Below are 23,946 nucleotides of genomic sequence, written 5' to 3' on the forward strand. Positions count from 1 at the left end.
CCTCCACCACAGGAGCAAATGGCACGACTGTAGCATTCTCTGCTGCATTATTTCCATTTATAGGTGCTGCTACTTGTAATGAAGAAACTGATGCTGCAACTAGTTCCTGCTGTAATTTACCACTAACTGCATTAACTTGCTGCACCATATCTACACCAGAGGTTGACACATTCTTTCCCATCTTTGTTTCTGCAACAACCAGCTGTTTATTAACTTCTCTATCTAACACCTCAACTACATCATCATCTTCACCATTCCTTAGTGCTAGAAATTTGTTATTTAGTACAATCGCATTAGACTGCACTGAACCAGTAGCATTTTTCCCATTTTCCACATTATTTCCACCAATACTTTTAACTTGTATTAATGCCAACTGCTCTTGATCGTTATCAGCAGCTGAATTTCCTACTGTTGCACTAACTTGGTTAGTATTTTGTAACCTCCTTGGATCAACTGAAACTAGCTCCTTCCCAGTGTTCTTGTCATTTACTTTTCCTTGTTGTAACCACGACTGATTCTGCCCATTATCCTGCTTGTGGTTCTTTCTCTTTGGAATATGCCATTGACTTGCATTATGCATTGGATTAACAAGAACAGATGACAAGACTAATGCTTGGTCAACATTAAGATTGGTAGCTGGTTCCAACAGTGATTCCTGCACATATTTCTCTATATTTTCCACACCATTATTTGTTGTAAAGTTTAAATCATGAAACTGCCCAGCTAACGTTCCTCCACCATCAACTTCTTTATTCCTTTTTTCATTCAGAAACTGACGTAAATCGCCATCAAATTTGTCCACATGAGGCTGTTCCATAACCCCTGCAACATCCTTACTAACTTCATCATTATTTTGCTGCTGCGACACCCTCTTCTTCAATATCAACCTACAGTTGATTTCTTCATGTCCTTGATGATGACAAAATTTACAATATGGAGGGAGATTGTCGTAAACAATCTGCTGAAATTCCTCTACTATTTTCCCAGTAGCCTCGTCCAACAAATTCACCCTAACACGACTTGGTAATTTATCAAGCAAATCTAGTTCGACTTTTACCCTTGCCGTACTTGGACGAGATCTTTCATTGGTCGCCTTATCAATTGTAATTGGTTTCCCAACTGCCGATGCAATGGACAATAAGAAGCACGAGCAAACAGGTTCGGTGCCAAATTTGGCAGTGAAATCCACACAAAAGCCCTCGAAGTTTCTTCGTTTGGTTTGAAATTCCTAGTCCAAGGGAAAATTCTATACATATAATCTTCACCTTTACTATGTAACGAGCTAATCAATCTTGAAACAGCCATTACATAGTCTTCATAAAGATCAAACCTTACGAGGATGTGCCTATACGCAAGCCACCCGATCACACAATTTCCATGCGCACCTAATTGCTTAGGAATAATATCACGAAGTGCATGAATATCAGGATGCCCGAATGAGAATTTCATGATTATAGCTTGATGCAAGCCTTCCTCAATAATGAATTGCTCCACTTCCTTCAAAGTAAATTGAACAGTAGGTTCACCATGTATATATTCAACAGGTTTAAGCTTGGTTTTTGGAATAACTTGGGCGTATTTTTTGGGATGTAGCTTGGCAGCGTACAGTAGTTGAGGTGTAGGGTTAGTATTCGTCTCTCCCACAGCCATGGGAGGCTGGGGAGAGGCCAAAACAGACATGGGAGGCTAGGTCTCCATCGGCCAGAGAGAGAAGAGAGGGTTTAGGGTTTGTGGTAAATCATAAGATTTTTTTAATAAACAACTTTTAGTTAAATGAAATTACTTTAAAGATAAACGAAATTACTTTAAAGATATGTTGGTCGTTTTTACACACTTTTAATAGCATTTATTAAGAAACTCAGATTACAAAAGAGAGAGTCAAACAGACCACCATGTTTGGTCTTTGGTCTGTTTAGTCTTGGGAAAAAATGGGCAGATAAAAATGTTGAACACGGGAATCGAACCGGTGCACCCTACCTCCCTTTGAACACCCTTGGCAGTTGGCTCTCTCTCTCTCTGTTGTGCAAGGGTATTCAAAATGTAAAATATACTTATACAAAGTAGTTTTTGACCTTTATACACTATGATTTTATTGGTTAAGGATATTCGCTTGACCACTCTTGAGACACTATAGCACCGCGACTGGATGCAAGGCAGTCATAAATTTAGGTTTGCCTTTGGAAGGAAGAAAAAAAAAATAGTGAACTCCAACAACCTGTTATTCAAAAGATGGAGACAAGATCGGAGAGATGGAAAATGTAGTATTTGTCAGAATGTAGAAGAGTCACCCTAAATAAAATCCATATTCTCTAGTATTCCCATTTAACTCATCTTTGTTCACCATCCAATCCATTAAAAGTATCATAACGTAATGAGGAAATTCTTGTGCGGTGTGCTGAGAGGCTTTATTTGGTGAGTTGGGATAAGGGAACTGCTCGCAGCTCGCAGGCCTGCTCCCCTAGATTTGGGCAGTTTGGACATTTGTAGATTATACATCTTCAACCAATCTCTTTCAGGGAAATGGTTAGCATGATTCCTCTACCAGGAAAGAGCATTATGGAGAAAGGGGATTCTGATGAAATACGAGTGATAATGGAATAAGTGGTTATTGTGGAAGGTCACAGCCTCATATGGAATGAGTGTTTGGAGATGTATTATGAAGGAATGGAATAAGTTCTTCAGAATTAATGGCTTTACTATTGGAATGGCAATCGGGTTCGCTTTTGGTTGGATGTTTAGCTCTCAACTCTGAAGACAACTTTCCTCGTTTATTTTTATCACCACTCTCAGGGAGGCCACAGTAGCTGGTTTCCTTACAAGAGATGGGTGTCATGTGACATCGGATATATCTTTTAGGAGTCCAATTCAAGAATGGGAATGGGATAAGATCAATGATTCGTTTCAAGAAGATCTATAACTATACTAATTTTGGATGATGATTGTGTTCTTTGGAGGGTGAACTTATCAGGGCAATTCTCTATCAAGTCTTATAATACTGTCTATTCATCAAGGGACCCAAATTAGTGAGGAAACTGAAAAGAAGATAAAAGGCACAAAACAGGTGGCTATCTTCATTTGAGGCACAGCAAGGTATCTAATCCTAAAGACGGGCAACTATAGGAGCACAATATTTAGTTGGTGTTGCTTGTTCAAGAACAATGAGATGATGAAGGCCACATATTGTTATCCGTTGCTTTGCCATAAAACCACATATTGTTATCCGTTGCTTTGCCATAAAACTATGGCCCTTGGTATATCCCGTATTTGACTTCTCTGGTGAAACCTAGGTCCATGGTTATTGGATGTGAGGAAGGAGTTGTATAAGGTTTCTCCCTTTCTGGATTTGGCAGATATGGGGAGAACAGAATAGAAAAGTTTTTGAAGGAACAGAAAGTCCGTTGCGAAGAGAAAAGAGCTCCTTTCTGTTTCATTTGTATTTTCAGTGTAAAAAGGATATTTGATATTGTATAGGTAGTTTTATTGTCTTTTCAGGTAAACTAACATCGCAAGGTGACAATGACTTGGTGTGACATTAATGAACTATTTTACTTTTCAAGTTATAGCTCACTCTACATGAAAAGCTGACACACATACACACACGAAAAGCATAAACTACAACAAGACGCTTCTCACCAGTATAGCCTGGGCTATCATTGCAGAAGTCTGATATACAAATATCTTCCAGCCACGAGTGACTGCAAAAAAAGAAACAGAGAAACAGAATTACAATGAGGGAAAAGCAGAAGTAAGCACTTATAACCTCATTGGCGACAATGTATACTAAAGAAATCTCGCTTTTGCGGTGAATCTTCTGTGGCGGGTGAGGTCGGCAGTGGTGGATTTAAGGAGAAAGAAAATTGAAAATGTGTATGCAGAAGATTCTACCTTAACTTGTATTGGTCAACCAAAGCGATCCCAATAAATTTCCCAGACATGATCAATGAAGAAATCTCTTCACTGCTAATTGATCTGCACTGTAAAAAGAGGATGTTTTGTACTATTACTTTTGAGATGTACATAATGTGCTGAATTCAATTTCTGACATGAATGACAGAAATTAAGGCAGAAAATTTCAAAAATGACAAGTCGCACTTCAGAATTCTTTTCCAGATAATTTAATGGGAGACAAGGCAGATAGATAAACAAGCTTAGGCATTGATAGTAGGAGGTCAGCTGAGCTGCAATGCCCGGTCATTCCCAGATCAACTAATTCACTAATGCCAAAGCCTATATGAGGTACATAACACACCCTGGAACCAGAAATTTCCAGGATTTGGACAACCCAAGGAAGAACCAATCTCTTATGTACTCCACACCATCTGTTAGCTCCATGAGTAGTCCAATCATTCCACCATACTAAGGCCACATGGACTACGAGGCCCAAACTAGAGGGAACTCTGGCCATACACCATGCAAAAGATTCTTCTTCTGCTAAGACATCTATCGATACCAATATAAATACATAGGCTTGCATTTTGGTGCATACCATATATATGTAAATGCATCATTGAAGAAATATACTTCCCATCGTAAGTGTAGATACCAAAATCATTGGGCTAGAGAGCAACTTATCTGGGCTTCATTGTATTACAACAATTCTAAGGCTCGTGTGCTGGAGTTACGATGCAGAGGCTTGTTACAAATAGGACCAGCAGGACCCTATCCTAACCTGGTGAGTGGTGACAGAGAGCAGTACTAGTACTACTACCTAAGGGAAACCACATCACTTAGAACTTCTTTTTTTTTTAACTGAGACCTTGCCAAACTTCTTTTGTTTTCTTGATAAGTATCACCTTACACAAACTTTACACCAACTTTATCCTACAACCTGTACATTATTGTCCACTCTACAATAGGTGAGGCACTCCTCATAAGTATGATTTGATCGTAAACATTAACTATGTTATAGTTTTGAACTGATTGCATCTTTCTGCAACGAACATTTTCCTAATAACCGAGAGATCGCCAAGGGCCAGTGGCGCATGGTCCGAACTTGGTGATAATGGACCAACCCCTCTATCCTTCTCTAGTTAAAATATCAGTTTTTTGTTTGTGGTAGGGCTAAAATCCGTGATATGTGCCTAACCCACACATTATGTGTTGCGCTCTTACAACTAGACCAGAGCCCTGGGGGTTTCTCCAACAAATATTACATTCCAATTTTATATGAAATTAAAGCAAGACTTCATGGTTATAAAAACAAAATCACATGAATGCACAAAAAATCTTACAGGTAAGAAGGCATTTGATTCAGAGGAATAAGATTTCTTGGTCAAGCTAAGAAGACTACCGATTGGGTCCTCTAAACCCACCAAGTCTGGCCCTTTATCTATCCTTAAGAAAGAGGTATGACGCATGGGAAAGAATGCAAGAACTCTATGATACAAACATACAACCTTAACCACGAGCAGCAACCCTCTTGATTGATCAGAAAGAGTGAAAGGTGCTTAGCCACTTCCTATAACCACCCTGATCAATGAGATGAGCAGGCTTCCCCTACTTTCATTTTTTACCTAAAGCAACCATAATAAGATTGGATTATAAACATAAATAAACTTATTATTCTGAACTGCTCCCTCCTTTTTCCAAAGGAACATTAGACTTTCATTCTGACCTAAAACAACAATCACTTAAACCCTTGCCCCCCCCCCCCCCCCCCCCCCTCTAGAGGGAGTATAATCAGAGTAATATACCTATCCACATGCCAGTTTTATCAGGTTAAACTCTCACCAACTCTCCCATTTTGCTTGGTGTCTCTTGTTCCACTAGCCTCATCCTGCTACTCTCTCCAATAAAGCTTCATTTATAAGTTCTTATCCCAATACTTCAAAATCAAACTACCTTCAACACTTAAGTCCCAGACTAACAGCTGGTCAAAGTTCACAGTTCTCAATATTTCGACTTTGGAGAGTGATAGCTGTCAGAAAATAGTATCAATAGTCAGTCAAGCGAATCTAACTGAAATTGGAGAGTGTAGGAACTTACCTTTTTATGATTCCTTAGTAATATACTAATAGCCACCATGTGCTGAATAAACAAGGTAAAAGGGAAAAGGGTCAAAATTCCGTTTCAGTATACGAAATTCACAACATTTGTCCTCCATTAATAGTTTGGCTCAACCATGCCCCTATCATTACTTTTACTCGGACCAAATGTACCCTTATTTCACACGGAACCTGACGAAGCATAATTAGAAGACTAATTGGAGGGCAGTTATGGACCTACACCCATACATTAAGGGTATATTTGATCCAATTTAGTTCCTCACTGCAATTATGCAATAACTTGGTTAAATTGTAATGAATTTTCTCACCAATTTAAGACATCACATTGAGCACATCGGTGTTCATTTTTAAGCAACTTAAAGTGCCATTTTATAAAACTTAAATTAGAACCTCTAGGTAAAGATACAACAACCATATTGTCATAAAATAAAAATAAAAATAAAAATGCATCGCATTACTTCAAACCACAAATATCTTTACATTCTATCAAACCACCAAATGCCATTAGATTCCATCAAACCACAAAATACATTTACATTGCATTAAGATAGCATAACTAAACCCACAATTTGCTTCAAAAATATACTCATAAAGAACAAGAACATTGAGACATATCATAAACAATATACTCATAAAGAACAAGAACATTGAGACATATCATAAACAATTGAGAGAAATAAATGAGGAAGATAACTTCAATATTACTCCAAATATACTTAACTTGGAATTTACCAAAATTAAAGGAAAAAACTAAATCCATTAGAGCAGATTTGGGAAACTTAGAAGAGGGGCTAGGGTTTGGTTCGAGTAAGAATATAACGGATTAAATGGGGTTGAGAATAGGGGAGGGCGGTACACTAATTAATCTAATTAGTCTTGTAATTATGCCGGCTGGGGTCCTGAATGAAATAAGGGCATATTCAGCCCAACTAAGTAATGGTAGGGGCATGGTTTGACCAAACTATTAGCGGAGGCCATATGTTGTGAATTTCGCATACTCGAAGGGCATTTTTGACCCTTTTCCCAAGTTAAAAATAGATCATAGAGAAAACACATATAATTCTTTTTCCTATCATAGAACCAATAGAAATAAGTTTGACAAACTCTTAGGAACAAAGTAATCTCAACCAACAAGATTGAATTGTTTAAATTAAATAAAAAAGAAGAGATTGAATCGTGCCCTTGTCCTTTTGCTCAGTGGTTTTAGGAACCCTTTGATATTTAAAAACCCGTTTTGTTTTTAACAATTCCTCTTAGCCTCTTGGATAGGGGAAGAACCTTTGCATCTTTTGACAGTTTACCTCAATCTCATAGATTAAATCAATCAAATATAAATAAAAAAATGGAGAAAAGAAGCAAAGAGAACACGGTGAATGGCTTAACAAAGAATGAGAAACTTTCTCCTAAATTTGGTGCCTCCTCGAATTTGGAGAATAAACCATCCCTTGGGACTCTAATCAACAAGAGAGGGTAAGCAGAGAAACAGATATCAATGTAACATGAAAAGCTTAAGCTTGCCAAGATGCATTGTTACAACCAGCTAGCACACTGAATTTGTCTTTGTTTTCTCATTTTGTGTGATTCAGTGATATTAAAAATGGAAAGGGAAAAGAAGTATTCTTGTCAAACAAACACAAATTGAAAATCATTTCCAGGGCCATTTTTCTTAAGTTATATGCAATACTCAATCCAGTCAAAGAAGTTCAAGCTAACGTAAATGCAATCAAATTGATACTGTAGGCTACCAAGGCAACCAACCAAATCTGATGACAATTCAATGTTTTCTTATTCAATATTTTTTGGACGAAACTTGGAGGAGTAAGCCAGTCTCAAGGTATTTCCACGGGAAAAGGGTCAAAAATACCCCTCTACTTTGTTTTAATGGCTAAAAATATTCTCCGTTACAATTTTGGGCCATTTATGCCCTTGCCGTTATGAAAGTTAACAAATATACCCTTCATTTGACGGAAATCCCCAAATTGATTCAAATTACCCGATTTCATAAAAAATAACCCACTCCCCTATTTTACCCGCCCCGACCCACCTCCTAAAATGACCCATTCTTCCTCTCTCCCATATTTTCTCCTCCAGCTCTCAAGCCCACTGCTCCGGCAAACTCCATCTCTGAGCAACCACTTCTCCCATTCCCTTTCCCTTTCTCGATTTTATATCCCGTTTCAGAAAATTTGGCAAAGCAGCCATCTCCAGCGAGCCATGGAATCAATAAACCACTACTAACGGTTGGAAAACCTTCATATCTGGCCAATTTATATGATCGTCTTGTGCTTTGACATTGCTCCGGCGTGTCGCCGTCGAAGCAATGACGCTGTGGAGAGCTATAAATACACACATCAACAAAAAAACAGAGGAGACGGGGCGAAATTGTCAAACTGCTCAAGGAAACTAATTTGTTGGCATCAGAAGGAAGAAGAGGAGGGAAATGATAACACATTGCTTTCAAGATTGCCTTTGAAACCCCCAAATCTCTATTCCCATTACCTAAAGCTGATATCAGAATATCCCCAGTGAATCTAGCAACGTCAGTAGAGAATTCTGGAGATAATTCACATGCTTTACAGATATATTCCAAGAAATCATGGAAAAAGGAAACAATTGAGCCATCTCCGGCAAACCACGGAATCAATAAACCACCCTTACTAACTGTTGGAAAACCTTCATATCTGGCCGATTTATAAGATTCTTGTGCTTTGGCATTGCTCCGGCGTGTCGCCGTTGAAGCATGGACGTCGTGGAGAGCTATAAATACACACAGCAACAAAATAAACAGAGGAGACGGGACGAAATTGTCAAACTGCTCAAGCAGAGCTGAAACCAATTTGTTGGCATCGGAAGGAAGAAGACGAGGGAAATGATAAACATTGCTTTCAAGATTGCCTTTGAAACCCCCAAATCTCCATTCCCAGTTGGTTTCAAATCTTATGACATTGTGAGATCCACTAACACTGCAAATTCTTGGTTTGATTGGATGGAAAGGAGTAGAAATTTCATTACAGAGGTTTCTCTGAATAGGAAGACATTGGAATGGATCGTTCAGATTCTAAGAGAGGCCTCGAAGTACAGAGGTAATGGTGTGAGAAGGTGGAAGAAAAGAGATAATTTGTCTGAAACTTTTTGTGCAAAAAACTTTAATAGTGTTGGACGTCTATCAGCATCATCAGCATTCGTGGCAGGAGTAGGGCTGCTAATCATTCCGGAGACTTCATTCAATGCTGAATGGAGATGGATGGCTGACAAGATCGGTAGGTTCATTAACTATCCTAGGGACATAGTTCATGAAGGAGAACCCATATAGGCAGACAAAGGACTTCCCTAAGCAGATGCACTTAGAAATCCCAGATGGTCCAATAAAGAAGTGGTTATAGTCTTCAAAGGGGGGAGATGTTATTCACATCAAAGAAGGATTTGATTCACCGGAAAAAGAGGTATTGAACAGATGTCTGGTTGGTTTCTTCTCAACCACAGCGCATAAACCTGAAATTTCAATTTTATCAGATATCAGAAGATGTGCTAGCTCAACTTGGAGGCAACTACATGGAATGAATATTTATGAAATATGCGATGGCAGATTCCTTTTTGAATTTGCATCTAAATTCAGTGTTGAACAGAGTTTGAAGGGGAGATGGTACTGGAAAGATATCATTAGCTTCCAGTGGTGGTCGCCAGTGAAAAGAGGCCTGTCTAGGGATTTTCCGAGCACTATTTGGACCAGAATAGTGAGCTTACCATTACAATTCTGGTTGTCTGAGGTCTTCAAAGCCATAGGAGACTATTGTGGTGGATAGGTAGAGACAGAAGAGGAGACGGAACTTTGAAATCATCTTAAATGGGCGAGAATTAGGGTTAAAGGGATGCAAGTAGGGTTCCTAACGAAGTAACCTTGGAACATGAAGGTTTAATGTTTACACTCCAGATCTGGATGGAATCGCCGCAAGGATTTACACTGGAGAAGAAGGGTTGACGCAAGTGAGAAACCAACAGATATCGAGGGATCTGTACAAAGGATCAGAGGTTGGTATTAGGGATTGGCATGGTATGGTAGATACCGATTAACATACCGAAACCGAAATTTTTTTACCGCGGTTTCGGCATTATGGTATTTGATACAGTATTTGGTACGCATTTTTAAAAAGTTTGGTATTCCGTACGGTATTCGGTATTCATAAAGAGAATACCAAAATACCGAATACCATACCGAAGTATATAATTACACATACAATTCATATATCTTAGTATTCTAATACTAACAAATATATAAACTAGTATTATTAGAAAACTAATTGTTTAAACGTTGGAACTTTGACTACTCTATCTTGATTTAAATGTCTTTTTTGTGTAATTGATTTACAAAGGGGATTGCTTGTACTTTCTTTTGAATATTTTTACATGTGTAAGGTGTTTAGTACATATAATTGAGACATTTCTTAAGTAGCAGAAGTCATAATTCTCCACAATATGAGTATATGTAAGTCGAAGTCGAACAAACTATGGTACCGATTTACCGCACCGTAAAATACCGAAACCGAACTTTAAAATACTGACCGAATTAATTTGGTACGGTAATGGTATAGCATTTTTAGAAACCGAAAACCGAAATTACCGTACCGAAGTTTCAAATACCGTACCATGCCCACCCCTAGTTGGTATGATACTGGAATCGAGAAGGCTGGCAGATCACGTGGGGACCTCGAGTGGGCCATCTAATTGCTGTAATTTTTTGGACATGTCTTTAAAGACTTTGGGCCCAAAAGTTATTGGGCTTCAGAATGTAAAGTCAATGGGTCATAGCTCTAGGACTCAATTAAAAAAAGATTCTGGTCTCATTAATGCACCATGTGACACCTCACGTGAGCCTATTCTGGTCTCATTAATACACCATGTGACACCTAACGTGAGCCTATCTTATTAACCCAGAAAGATAGAGATTTATAGCCTGTTTGGCCAAGCTTATTTTTCCCCCAAAAGTACTTATTTTTTCCATAAGTGCTTATTTTAAAAAAAGTGAGGTGTTTGGCCAAGCTTTTGGGAGAAAATAAGTGCTTTTGGGGAGTAGCAGAAGCAGTTTTTCAGAAGCTAAAAAAAATAACTTTTGCCCAAAAGCACTTTTTTGAAAAGTACTTTTGAGAAAAATACAATTAGAAGCACTTTTTAAAAGCTTGGTCAAACACTAATTGTTGCTCAAAAGTACTTTTTAAAATTAATTGGCCAAACACAAACTATTTTTAGCCAAAAGTACTTTTTGGAAAGTACTTTTAAAATAAGTTGTTTTTAGAAGCTTGGCCAAACAGGCTATTAAGAGTTGATTCTCAGACGACTGCTTTCTTCTCGAATTTGAAGGAAACTGCAACAAAGTTTCTGGAGAGTATTGCGAACTGGGAAGCAGCGAACAAGAAACAAAATTCTGATCGTTCTTCTTCGTCTCTTCTATTTCACGAGGAGGCTGGTAAAGGTAGTGGGGCTGTAGAAAAAGAGAATGATACAGATGATATGATATGACCATAGTTGAAGAAGAGACATTTATGGTGACCCATACAGATGCAGAAGATTCGAACATGCAACTATTGCAGGTGCATGAGGCTGTTCCGATTGACATGCAAGTCAGGATTGCCAAGTGTCTGAAGTGGAGGCATCTAATTGGGTAAAATTCAATATTTTGGAATTAAGCACCATTTATGGGGCCGCTTTTGAAGATTGCAAAAAAGAAGCCTTAGCTTTGCTCATCAAGCTGGATGAAAGGAAGAAATTTATAGAGAAACTTGAGGGGAGCAGTACAGCAAAACTCGAAGAAGTAAAGGGTTGTTTAAAAATGAGCTGAAAAACCTGCGATCAGACCTTAATGAGGAAGTGGAAGGGGTGAGGAGTCGGGGGAAGACTAGTATAACTTATCAATGAAAGTAAAGTTAGCGACTTGGAATGTGAGGGGACTTAACGGGTTAGCAAAAAGGAACCTTGTTAAGAGTTTAATGTTAAATTGGAAAGCTGATATTTACTGTTTTCAAGGGACAAAGCTTGAAGAAGTTGAGGTGATGGCCAAACATTTGTGGGCCACAAGGAAGTTGTGAAGGAATCATGATTTTATGGGATAGCAGAGTATGGACAGGGGAGTTAGTTGTTGAAGGACCTAATTCAATCTCATTTAGGTTTGAAGCTGTACAAGATTCCTTTTCCTGGTATCTAACTGGAGTGTATGCACCACATTCTAGACTGGAGAAAATTGATTGTTGGGATGAGATTGCAGCTGTTAGAGGTCAGATGGAAGGTCCCTGGGTAGTGTGTGGGGATTTTAACACCAATAGATACATGGCAGAAAGGAGGAATTTCTCAAGAATTACAAATATAATGAGTGATTTTTCTGAGTGGATTGAAGACATGGGTTTACATGATCCTCACCTGAATGGGGGTCAATTTAACTGGTTCAGGGGGATTAATCATAATAGTGCAGCTAGACTTGATAGATTTCTTTTTTCCGTGGATTGGGAGGAAGCTTTCAGAGACATAAGACAAAGAATACTTCCTAGAGCCATTTCCGAGCACTCTCCAATTACTTTGGAGTGTGGAAATGGGAACCAAAAGAAGTCTCATTTCAAATTTGAGAATTGGTGGCTAGGCATGGATGGTTTCAAAGAATTGATACAGAAGTGGTGGAATTAATTTGAGGTCCAGGGCTGTCCTGATTTCCAGTTAGGCACCAAACTAAGAATGTTGAAGAAAAAACTTAAAGAGTGGAGCAGAACAAATGTTGGAGAATTGGCAAACAAGAACACTTGTCTTCTGAATGAGCTAGCTGAACTAGATCAGGCTCAGGACAGCAGGGAACTCAATGAAGACGAGATGATGATCAGGGCAACAATTATGGTTGAATTAAAGGAATTGGCAAAAAATGAGGAGGCAAGCTGGAAAGGAGAAATCTAGAGTCTTGTCGCTTCAACAGGGGGATAAAAATACTAAATGTTTTCAGAGGATTGCTACTGCTCATAAGAGATACAATATCATTGACAGGTTGAAAGTTGGGGATGAAGTTGCGGTAGAAATGCCTGATATCAAAAGGACTATGGTGGATTTCTATACGAAGCTATACTTAGAAACAGAAACTTGGAAGCCCTCTTTTCAATTTCCAAATTGTCCCAAAGTAAATGATGAAGAAAGTGACTGGTTGCAAAGACCTTTTTCAGAGGCAGAGGTTCTCAAAATTATTAACATGTGTGCAGTGGACAAGGCACCTGGTCTGGATGGTTTCACAATGGGGTTTTACAAAGAGTGTTGGGGAATCCTTAGAGAAGATATAATGGCAACGGTTCAGAACTTTCACCAGAATGAGATTTTTGAAAAATCATTCAATGCCACTTTCATTGCTCTGATTCCCAAGAAGAATGGTGCCGAAGAATTAAAAGATTTTAGACCTATAAGTCTTATAGGTGGTGTCTACAAGATCTTATCCAAGCTTTTTGAAGGCACTAGTAGTTCTACACAGAAAATTAGGATGAACTGTCTTAATCTGTTCTTTTTTTGTGTAAATAGAATCTGTGGGGGCAAGTAGGTGAATTAGTTGACTTGATAGGCAATGTATAAGATATAGGTTTTTGAACAGGGTTTTTGATAAAAGGCAAGGAGGAGTGATTTGGGCATTTCATCTGAATGGTTAGGGCATTTTGATAGAAATCGGGCAATGGCGAGGTGGTAGTTTCTCCACGAATTGACCTGGGTTTTCTGCGATTAAATCACATAGCTTAATCAATGACTCCATTATCAGAGAAATGGAGTAACAGCTAGTTAGACATCTGACACACTGCTGCTAGATAACTAATTAGTTGATCAATGGTGTTTTTGTTTTGCTTTGTAGTAGAGATAACGGATGGTGGAGATGTGGCGGCAGCCGCCGATGGTGGGAAAGGGAATGGGAGAAGTGGTTGGTCGGAGATGGAGTTCACCGGAGCGGTGGACTTGAGAGCCAAGTTGCTGGAGGAGAAAATATGAGAGAAGGAAGATTTGGGTTATTTGAGGAGGCAGGTCAGGGCGGGTATATTATGAGAGTGGCTTATTTTTGAGAAATCGGGTTATTTGAATCAATTTGGGGATTTCCATCAAATGAAGGATATATTTGTTAACTTTCATAACGGTAGGGGTATAAATGACCCAAAATTGTAACGGAGGATATTTTTAGCCATTAAAGCAAAGCAGAGGGATATTTTTGACCCTTTTCCCTATTTCCACCGAAAGCGGAAGAAGTCTATTACAGTGACCATCAAAATCACTGAGAAGGTGGTACATCTAATTTGTCCCACTAACCAGATATTATGGCATGAAACAGATCTGGATGTTTGTAAGTCAAATTCAATTGATAAAGCCACAAAGCAAGAGGTCAATTAGTTAATCTACCAACTACCATCTAGTGCTTCAATCCAAATTCCAACTAGTTGACCAATTAGACTTAGGTTTGCAAGCAACATTGAGTGATAAGGACATCCTTTTTTTTTTTCTTTTTTCTTTTTTTTTTTTTTTGATAATGATAACAGATAAGGACATCCTTTTCTCTTTACACCAGATACTGATGCTACAACTCAATCTAGAGGTAAAAACGACACGCCATCTAATCCTCAAATTTAACTACTTTCTTCCTTCCATTTGTGTTGTACGTGAAACATAATTGTGTTTTCACGTGAAACATATCCCATTATCTGCAATCTTAGGTCTAATTGCTTAATATGTAGACCAAGACAGTGACACCAGTCATTTTTTATATAAAGATGAGTTCCTTAAAGCCTTGAAGACTACGTTTGGAGAACAACAGTTCATGCATGAAGCCTTTTCTTCCATCAATCTTTTCGATAACAAAGAAATCCCTGAGCCCTCTCCTTCCATCAATCTATATCATTGGTCTATAGCAATGAATGGTTTTGAAAGACACTAACCACACCTTTTTCTCTCTACTGTACTCAGTTTTAGCTTTGTAAGCGAAGCTTGTTAAATGGTAGCTAGCCATTAGATGGTAGCATTACAAAACAGAAGGTCAAAAAATCGAAGCAGTAACTGATCTTTCATTGAAGATATAACTGGACAAGACCCTCAATCACAACTATTGTCATAAGCATAGATCTCCTTCTGATGAAAATAACAACTTATACCCTGACTAATAGCACGGCAGAGTATTTACTACAAGACTGGACACAACTGAATGGGCTTTACCTCTATATTAATACCAGCATCACGTGCCTTTTGGAATAGCATATCAACTCGGACCAGATCATTGGACAATTGTTCCTGCAAAGTACAATCTGATCAGCATCACAAAGACAGCAGAAGAATGACAAAGTAAAGTTCTCAGACTAGTAGGAAGACAACAGCGTGTAGAACTGTAGATTCTCTATACTTTTATCATGTTTAGTTACCCTGACTTCCTGCTTCTCCTATACAATCAACATACTGATAATAATACTAAATATGCAAAGACAAAAAAGGCAAGGAGCACATTGATCTTGATAGTATATGCTACTTTTGATAAAAAAGTACAATACAAGACATGTCTAACCTGATTTTCCAAATAAGAATATGTGCACTTCGACAAATGAGATCAACGATAGTTACATCATTGCATATTTGAAGCTTGACACACTTGAAAAAGTGAAAATCACAACGAGAGCAATCTCTAATTATTTGATCTTCTGAGGGATATATCGAAGAGTGATTAATAAAAGATTATGTGATGTTCATCAGACTAAATATAATCCTATTTTGTAATTTTTTCCAAATAAGGAACCTATTTTGTATGTTATGTCACAGATATTTGATTTGGTGATAGCAGTTGAACACATCCATACTTCATATGAATATGCTATGAGATCTTTAAACAAACATACGATGTGAAATTGCTGATTTATATAGGTATTATCTTCACTTATTTTTGGCCAGTTACTCACTTCATTTCTAACAATACTTGCAGTGTAACAGAACTTGCAGGGTAACAGAGGCAAGAAATGTAAGCAACTCTAACTCCACAAATCAGTCATAAATACTCCACCTTGTAAAATGTCTCCGCGCAGAAACTTGGATTAGCTCCTATTGTGACTGTAAAGTAGGAAAAGTTGACAGAAAATTTATGCAACAAATATGCCAGATCAACTGTCCAAATACTGCAAAGATTAAAAACAACGTCAATAAACTTTGTGAAGCTTTTTATCTCATTCATATAAGAGCTGTTTCATCCGAATCAACATACCCAGCAAGGAACCCAATTGTGAGACTTGAGATGCAGTAAATGAAAAACTATAGAGAGACCAACAAGTCAAAAATAAAATGTAAATTTCTTGAACATATTCATTTTAGCAATTAGTATGCTTGCATATAATTTCGAGTAAACTCATAGTTCAATGGAGATCTGCCGAGTGGAGAATAAGAGAGAATTCCTTATTGAAAATATAGGTGACAAGAAAATAATTATTTGCATTCTAAAAGAGAAAAAAACATAAAGAAGGAAAGAGCTGGTAGTATCATGATTTGTTAAGTCTAAGACAGCGATCCTTAATTTCGATTGTGAACATACCAGTGGTCGTTTAAAATTCAAAAAAAAAAAAAAAAAAAAAAAAACCCGTTAATCTAGTCAGTTCAATTTTATTTATTTTTTGCTATATTCCAACACAAAAAGACAAACTATGACACCACATGTTTCTCCATGAATAGTATAATTTCACTAATTCTCTTGAATTTCCTGCAAAGTAAAACATCTGACTACTTGTTTTAAAGCATAAAAACACACTTTTCCCCTGGTATTATCTGCAAGAATGAGAATACCACCAAAATGAAATGAAACGGCTAATCATGTTCGTAGTTTAGCATTATTAAAAAACTACAAATCGATGCAGAGACTTCAACAAGAAAGAAAATGGAAGAGGGCCAGAGTGGACGTTCCCTCTTGCTCTGACATTGAACATTCTTTGTCCACTCATCTTAAAGGATTAGTCTAGTATTGAGAAACATGATTGACAAATAAATCTAGGAAATTTGATTCAATCTTCCTTGGAAAGAAGCATTCTTGCATAGCACGGTTGATGCCACCAATCAGTGTGTCAGGTTTTAATTTTCATTGTAAGAAGGCCATTGTGCACTACCTTTTCATGTACTTTGCAGTTTATCATAGGAAATCATCATTATGTACATCAATGTAGTGATCAACCATTTATAGGAACAGTCTACATTGGCATAATCCCCTCTAGTTCCAAATATGTTGTAACTCTTTACACAGAGCACCTAACTGACAGTTGGTCTTTCTGAAGATCCGAACGCGTGGAGAAACGTGCAAAAAGGATAGGTTTAATAAAATGACAGAGGAAAGTTGAGGTAAGACATCAAATATTACATGATACGTAATTATGGGCTTTCAAGGAGTGTGGAATTCAAATGTTTCTATTTCGATTATTGCAAAAGGGAAATTCCCCAGGAAATAATTAGATAAAGCCAAACCAAAAAATGAAAAGATGAATGAAGTAGACTCAAACATGATATTTACCGTCGTAACGTAGCAAAAGAAGTACTTATAGAGTGAGGAGTATATTTTTATAACTTTTAAAAGAAGTACCTTGTAGTGCAGCAGAGCTCTTCCAGTTCTTGCATATCACCATCCTTTATCCCAAGAGTCCTCAAAACCATTAAAACACAAGCAAGACCACAGTCCCATGTATGTAATTGGTTAATGTGCGGAACCTATATTAACAAGCACAGCCTGACTGTTAAAACTAGAAAGACAACTGAGCATATATCTAGAAGATGCTTGCTAAAACAATAAATGGTAGAAATAATTTTTTTATGACCGTAGTATTATGTACACATAGTAGCCAATATTCAAATTTTTAAATTAGCAAATTACTTCAAAAAAAGTGCCCCAAAAAAAAAAAAATTATATGGTTGTGAATAGAGCAAATAGACTCACTTCACAAAAGGATGAACACGAAAGGACTGTATTGTCGCATTTGTTTGTGCCAACTGATCGTTTACAAAGGAAGGACTCCACCCAGCTTAAATGATCCCTTCCAGATCCTTGAGTGCTTTCTTCTTCTGTCCTCGAAAACTTACTCAAGAGAACATACAAAGGCCACATCTGCAACCAATAGACTGATGAAGGAGCTAAACATCTCAATCCACAAACCTTATGTAGCAAATTACAAATTGTCACTTTGATGGAAAATCTCAAGTCCTCACCTAAGTTGCTTGGACTCGGGTGCGGGTATCCGATACGGGTACAGATCCGAGTGTCGAATTCGGCAAAATCTAAATTTTAAGATTCGGGGGTGCGGATCCAGGTATGGGTACAGGGATTCGGCTAAGAAAATCCAAAATTATAAAAATAGAGCTATAAAGAACACGACCCCTCGAATTCTTGGTTTCTCTCTGTTTGGCCTGAAACATGAAGCAACGAATATGAGACAAAAGGACTATAATATTGAAGTTATGTCATTTCCCATGTCTTAAATCTGTTTTCTCTTTCATTTTGAGAAATCAAATTCTCAATTTTCCCCCCAAATTTGTCCATGGACTCCGGTCAAAGTATCCTTGATTGACCGTATCCGAGACGTATCCCGCCCCCGCACCTGCACCCTTCCCGTGTCGAGACAGGTGCGGCATAAAAAATGAAGAGTCCGCGCAACTTAGGTCCTCAGTTGTTGTGTCTTATCAGATACACTTTTTATATTAGATGGCAGGAGGATGCAGCAACGTTCAGAAAGTATTCAGGGTCTGGAACAAAAAATATTGCACACTATTTCAGATATTTACATGGTTCTTCTTTTCTCCGCGCTTCCAGATAGCAACATCATAGAATATAGAATACTTTCCACTTGCACCCAAGGGTGTGGCCGTCAATAAAGTGAGAGAATCATGAGGTCTCACGTTCAAATCCCAGCGGAGGCAAGAAACACCATGTGATTTCTTCCCCTCTACCTAAGTCTTGATGGGTAGAGTTACCCGCTACCTGTGTTGGCGGTAGCAAGTACTCGATGGAATAGTCGAGTTGCGCGCAAGCTGGCTCGGACACCACCGTTATTAAAACAAAAAAGAAAGGAATAATTTCCACTACAACAAATGTGATCAGGATATCCACATCCACAAGTTGGTTGCATATACTATAGGTACCATTTCAATTAAATGGCTAAGCATATGATGGCTACGGAAAAACACATTTATCTACGGGAGAACATAATTCCTGCAAATGCAATTTCAAATCTCAGTGGAGGCAAAAGAAGTCAGCGAATATTTCATCTGACTAAGCATTAGCAGACAGAATTGGGGATTCAAGATTTAAACTCTACGGATTCGACCTTTAAGGTTTTAGTATTGAACCTATTAAAATTTTAAAATTAGGGGTTCACCCCTACTATTTGTTGCAATCTTATTAAATTTTTAGACAAATTAATACTCCGCGTCGTATAAGGTTGCATCTGCCCCTGCCGGAGGTAGCAGCCTGCTCCTAGCAGGTACTAGTAAGAAGTGAGTGCAAGCTGACCCCTATTATTTAAAACAAAAAAACAAAAAACAAAACAAAACAAAAAAACCAGAAGAAGATGCAGTTTAATAGATATATGATCAGTTACCTTCCTCTCAAAAAGTTGGGAAAATGAGCAACCAAAAATTCATTGAAACCCTTTGCAGCTCCTATTTCAGATATATAGAATTCCAATCGGATCAAATTAAATTGTGTGCATTCCAATAGTCTTACAAAATCCCAAGACAGAGGTACACATTCCTGCTGGGATCATTCAAATGCGTCAAACAGAAAGATATATGGGCATAGAGATATAGGTATGATAGACCAATGGAAGAAGTGGGAAACAGAAAAACAAAATAGTTTGATCAGAAGTCAATAAAGAAAAACTTTTAGGTCTGCTTGGTACGAGTAATAAGAATAAAAAAAATTATCCGGTTATATTTGAGATAAATTTATTTTAAGATTTAATTGAGATAAAATTATGATATAATTAATCTCAAAATTAATTATTTTAAAATTATAGTGTTATTTTACTCTTGTGAAAAAGTAGACTAACTAACCCCTTATCTTGGATAACTTGTTTCCAACCAAAGTATCCTTGAGCGGAAAAGAACTGACAGAAAGGCAGGCAGGGTCTCTAATTCTTCGTTGAATTTCTTTTTCTCTTTTTCGTTAAGGCTTTCTCGACATTCTATTTGTTGAGCGCTTCTGGGTCCCACGCTTTTATTTCCGTTAAGAAGATATGATGCATATAATAAAACACATTGATAATTTGACAGTCACCCCCAATTAATACCTTATTACCCTACCCGTTTCGCCATGAGAATTATTTCCTTTTTTTTTCTTGGAACTTTTTTTCACTTTTCTAAAAAGTTAATGTTTAGTCATAAAAAATTTAAATATAACTTGAAGTTATATTTAAAATTTAAAAATGTTGTACTTGAAATTTAAAATACAACCAAAATCTTGTTTTTCACTTTTTTCATTTTCTATTTTGGACCGTTACTTTTATTTTTCTGTTTTCAATTTTTATCCTAAAATTTTTTATTTTTATAAAAAGGACACTCAAAGTATTTATTTTTACAGCTACTTGGTTTAGTTCTTGTTGGGTTTTGTATGGAGTACAAGTGCAAGGGATTGAAGGGACAGTTTTTACGCACTGGTTATATTTAATAATTACTTTGGGTGATTTTGCTAGTTTTTAGAAATTAGGAGTAAAAATCATATTTCATGTGTTTTAGAAAAAGTACATTTCAACAACCAAATACTATTTACAAAAACTACCGTCAAACACAACTTCTACTCCAACTCCAACTACAACTTTAAAAATTTCAAAAAAAAAGTGAAATTATTTTTGGTTTCTATGGACATTGCCTACTAAGTAGTTTCTCTGCACGGTACATTGCACCTGTATTCTTAGTTTTGTAGTGTCATAAAATAATATTAATATAATTAAAATAAATTCTTGGGTAAATAATTATAAATTATAAAGTATAATTCTATGTGAATACTCAATGCGGATCGTCATATAGTAGCTTATTTGTCGTAGGTCAAAATGACTGGATCTTGTCTGGCCCTATAGGAACTATCATTCACAAGTTTAAATTTGGGGAGAAAATAACATTTCTTTAGTATTTCTTTTCTAGTTCGATCACTGTTATAATTTGTAGTTGTACGAAATCAGGTGAGTTGATATAATCTTTCCTCGGTTGGTTAAAATTTATTTTTTGGTAGCATTATGTGTTGTCGGTGGTGGTGGTGATGGTGGTGTATGTATGTGTCTATTGTTAATATTTTATTGAAAATAAAACTCAATGCAGCAAGTAATGTTCGAACATTAACAATGTTTCTAATATGTCAAATATTTAGTTGATTGTTTCCTTATTTTTTGTTATTTTAACAACACACTTTAAAGCTGAATATGATCAACATTGACTATAGTTGCAAATTTTTATGTCTTAAAATTTTTGCCTTGTTTTTAAGCTAACCTCGGAAACTTCATCATCAAGTCCACTCGCAAACCCTGATAAGGGATTAGTTAACTATATTTTCGGAAAAAGCTCTCTAGAGAAACCCTAACCTAGCCGAAACCCTAATATTTTTTTCTTCCCTTTTTAGGCCACTGGACAACCTCCACCGAAGGGTGTCCAGCCATCATTGTCACCTTCACACTTGATAACACAACCCATGTAGCCCCAATCGTATGCGCATGTAGTAAAACCAACACAAACAAATATCTTTTTTCCTTCATTGTCACAAAAAAATATTATGCACTTGCATGGAGAGCCTAGATTTCTATGAGATGAGCAGGAAATTGAGTAGATGATTTTACGTGAAAACTTGCAATATGCAATCGTAGGAAAGTTCTCTTATGGTTGGCTAGACATAAAAGAATTGCGTAAACTTATTCCAAAACAATGTGAATTGAAAGGCGACTGTTCTATTGGTTTGTTGAGGAATAGGTACGTTTTGCTTCGTCCAACTCTTGTGGAAGACTACGTGAGTTTATTGTCAAAGCCTGCTTTCTACATTAATCATTAGATTTGGTGGTATCCGATGAGAACCCTCAAGTGGGATCCATGGTTTGATCCAGATGCAATTGCATGGATTTCCTTTCCATACTTTCCTCCTAATTTCTTTGTCAAGGAAGTTGTGTTCACACTAGCATCAGCAATAGGTAAGCCTTTTCAAGTTTGATATAGCTACTAAGAATCAAACCAGGCCAAGTTGTGCAAGAGTTAAGGTGGAAGTTAACTTGCTTAGTGATTTTCCACAAAGGGTAAACATAGGCATGAAGAAAAAAGGATTTGTCACGACCCAACCGGAGGGCCATGCTGGGCACCCGGAGCTAACCTACCGAGCACCTCTGAACATACGTCATCATAATCATTTCTGGGTGGACCACAAAGATAACTCATGGGTATCATACTCTGCAAAGACATATATCACAAGATAATGGCACATCTCTATGTAATTGTCAACAAGTGTGTCCATCATTACAAGCCGACATGGCTATCAAGATATCATACAACAATATGAACCGGTAGGGTTACGAAACGTTTAACTGTACACACATGTCTACGAGCCTCCACATAGAATACAAATGACCATAAAGACCAATACCAATAGACTGCAACTCCGAAGTAAATGGAGTGCTCCTGAGAATCCGCTGATAAAGCACCTACGGATCTGATCCTTCTCCCTACCTACCTGCAGGCATGAGCGCAGCGTCCACAAGAAAGGACGTCAGTACGAACAATGTACTGAGTATGTAAGGCATGAATAACAACATAATAAGAAATACAGAACATAACATGAGATAAAGATAACCTGAACATCTAATTGCCTTATAAGGCGGATACCATGCACGCTTAGCTTTCCAAAGAAAACATTTTTCATGCATATATAACATAATAGTGTTGCGGAACGTGCATCCCAATCCATAACTATATTATATCATCATCATATACGTTGTCGCGGAACGAATGGCCCGATCCATTTATCCCATAAATCCCGCGTCCGGGACGATATCATAATATGCCAACTGATCAGGTGGTTATGCATATGTAACGCCTCACCCTTCTTCCCATATCCTATATATATATATATATATATATATATATATATATATATATATACGCAGCATGCATGAGAGCCCAAATAAAAGCTACCACTTTATCGGAGTGATGTAAGGTCGGTAGCCTCCGATTTATATTATAGAATAATCATCATCGCTATATCTCACCTTGAAGGAACAATTATCATAAGGTGAGATCAACATTAATGAATGAAATTAAGAAAATCATGGAATAAGCTCAATAATCTCATAATAGCATCAAAACCATAAGCTTTGGAATCTCCAAAAATGGAATCATCATCATCACTATCATAGAAAACATCTATCTTTGGAATCATAAGAACTTCGAGAATCATGAACTTTGAGCTTTTTGGAAATAAGGATATTATGGAAGTCATGTATGCGTTCATAAGACAAGAATCATGCCTTTGGAAAGAAAGGAAATAGCCTTAACATACCTTTTTGGTCTCCTTAACTACTTAACGTTTATCCTTCCAAGCTTGTAAATCTACATCCAAGAGAATTCATACTATTGTTAGGCTTATCGTCATATGCTTGTCTTAAGCCTTCAAATTAAATCCCCTCAGAATCTACCGAAATTCGAGCAGCATCTCCCCTGTTTATATCCCTAGCCCGAAATCACAATACCAACAAAACAACAACAATAGCAACACCAATATCAACAACATCATCATTAACATCAATATGCTCAATAAAACATCCCACACGATGTTTCCCCAATTTCTCAACCAATCACTAGACTTTACGAAGCTTTAACAAATAAATTTCCATGGTACAATTTATAATACCCATAGTAAAGAATATCCTTACCTCAATCAAGGTTGATAGGTCTTGAAATCTTATTTATATTCGGC

The 23,946-nt window shown here is 37.3% G+C and overlaps 1 protein-coding gene across 8 annotated transcripts in view; it reads right to left on the minus strand.

Annotated features, from left to right (window-relative positions):
• The window catches only part of LOC132606128 (guanylyl cyclase 1), a 38,454-nt gene extending 18,255 nt beyond the window's left edge, over nt 1-20,199 (minus strand). The window contains exons 1-10 of one of the 8 annotated variants that reach the window (XM_060319481.1): nt 20,055-20,199; nt 19,601-19,752; nt 18,213-18,410; nt 17,944-18,111; nt 17,593-17,717; nt 16,039-16,150; nt 15,207-15,281; nt 5,986-6,027; nt 3,886-3,974; nt 3,634-3,695 (exon numbers count right to left, since the gene is read on the minus strand). In XM_060319481.1, the coding sequence (XP_060175464.1) occupies nt 3,634-3,695; nt 3,886-3,974; nt 5,986-6,027; nt 15,207-15,281; nt 16,039-16,150; nt 17,593-17,717; nt 17,944-18,111 (673 nt within the window). In that variant the 5' untranslated portion in view covers nt 18,213-18,410; nt 19,601-19,752; nt 20,055-20,199. Of the gene's footprint in view, nt 1-3,633; nt 3,696-3,885; nt 3,975-5,985; nt 6,028-15,206; nt 15,282-16,038; nt 16,151-17,592; nt 17,718-17,943; nt 18,126-18,212; nt 18,411-19,600; nt 19,906-20,054 lie in introns of those variants that run through there. The other 7 variants (XM_060319482.1, XM_060319480.1, XM_060319478.1 and 4 more) reach the window with 7 other exon arrangements.
• Between the last annotated feature and the right edge of the window lie 3,747 nt (nt 20,200-23,946).

Source organism: Lycium barbarum, chromosome 8, assembly GCF_019175385.1.
Source record: "Lycium barbarum isolate Lr01 chromosome 8, ASM1917538v2, whole genome shotgun sequence".
NCBI lineage: Eukaryota > Viridiplantae > Streptophyta > Magnoliopsida > Solanales > Solanaceae > Lycium > Lycium barbarum.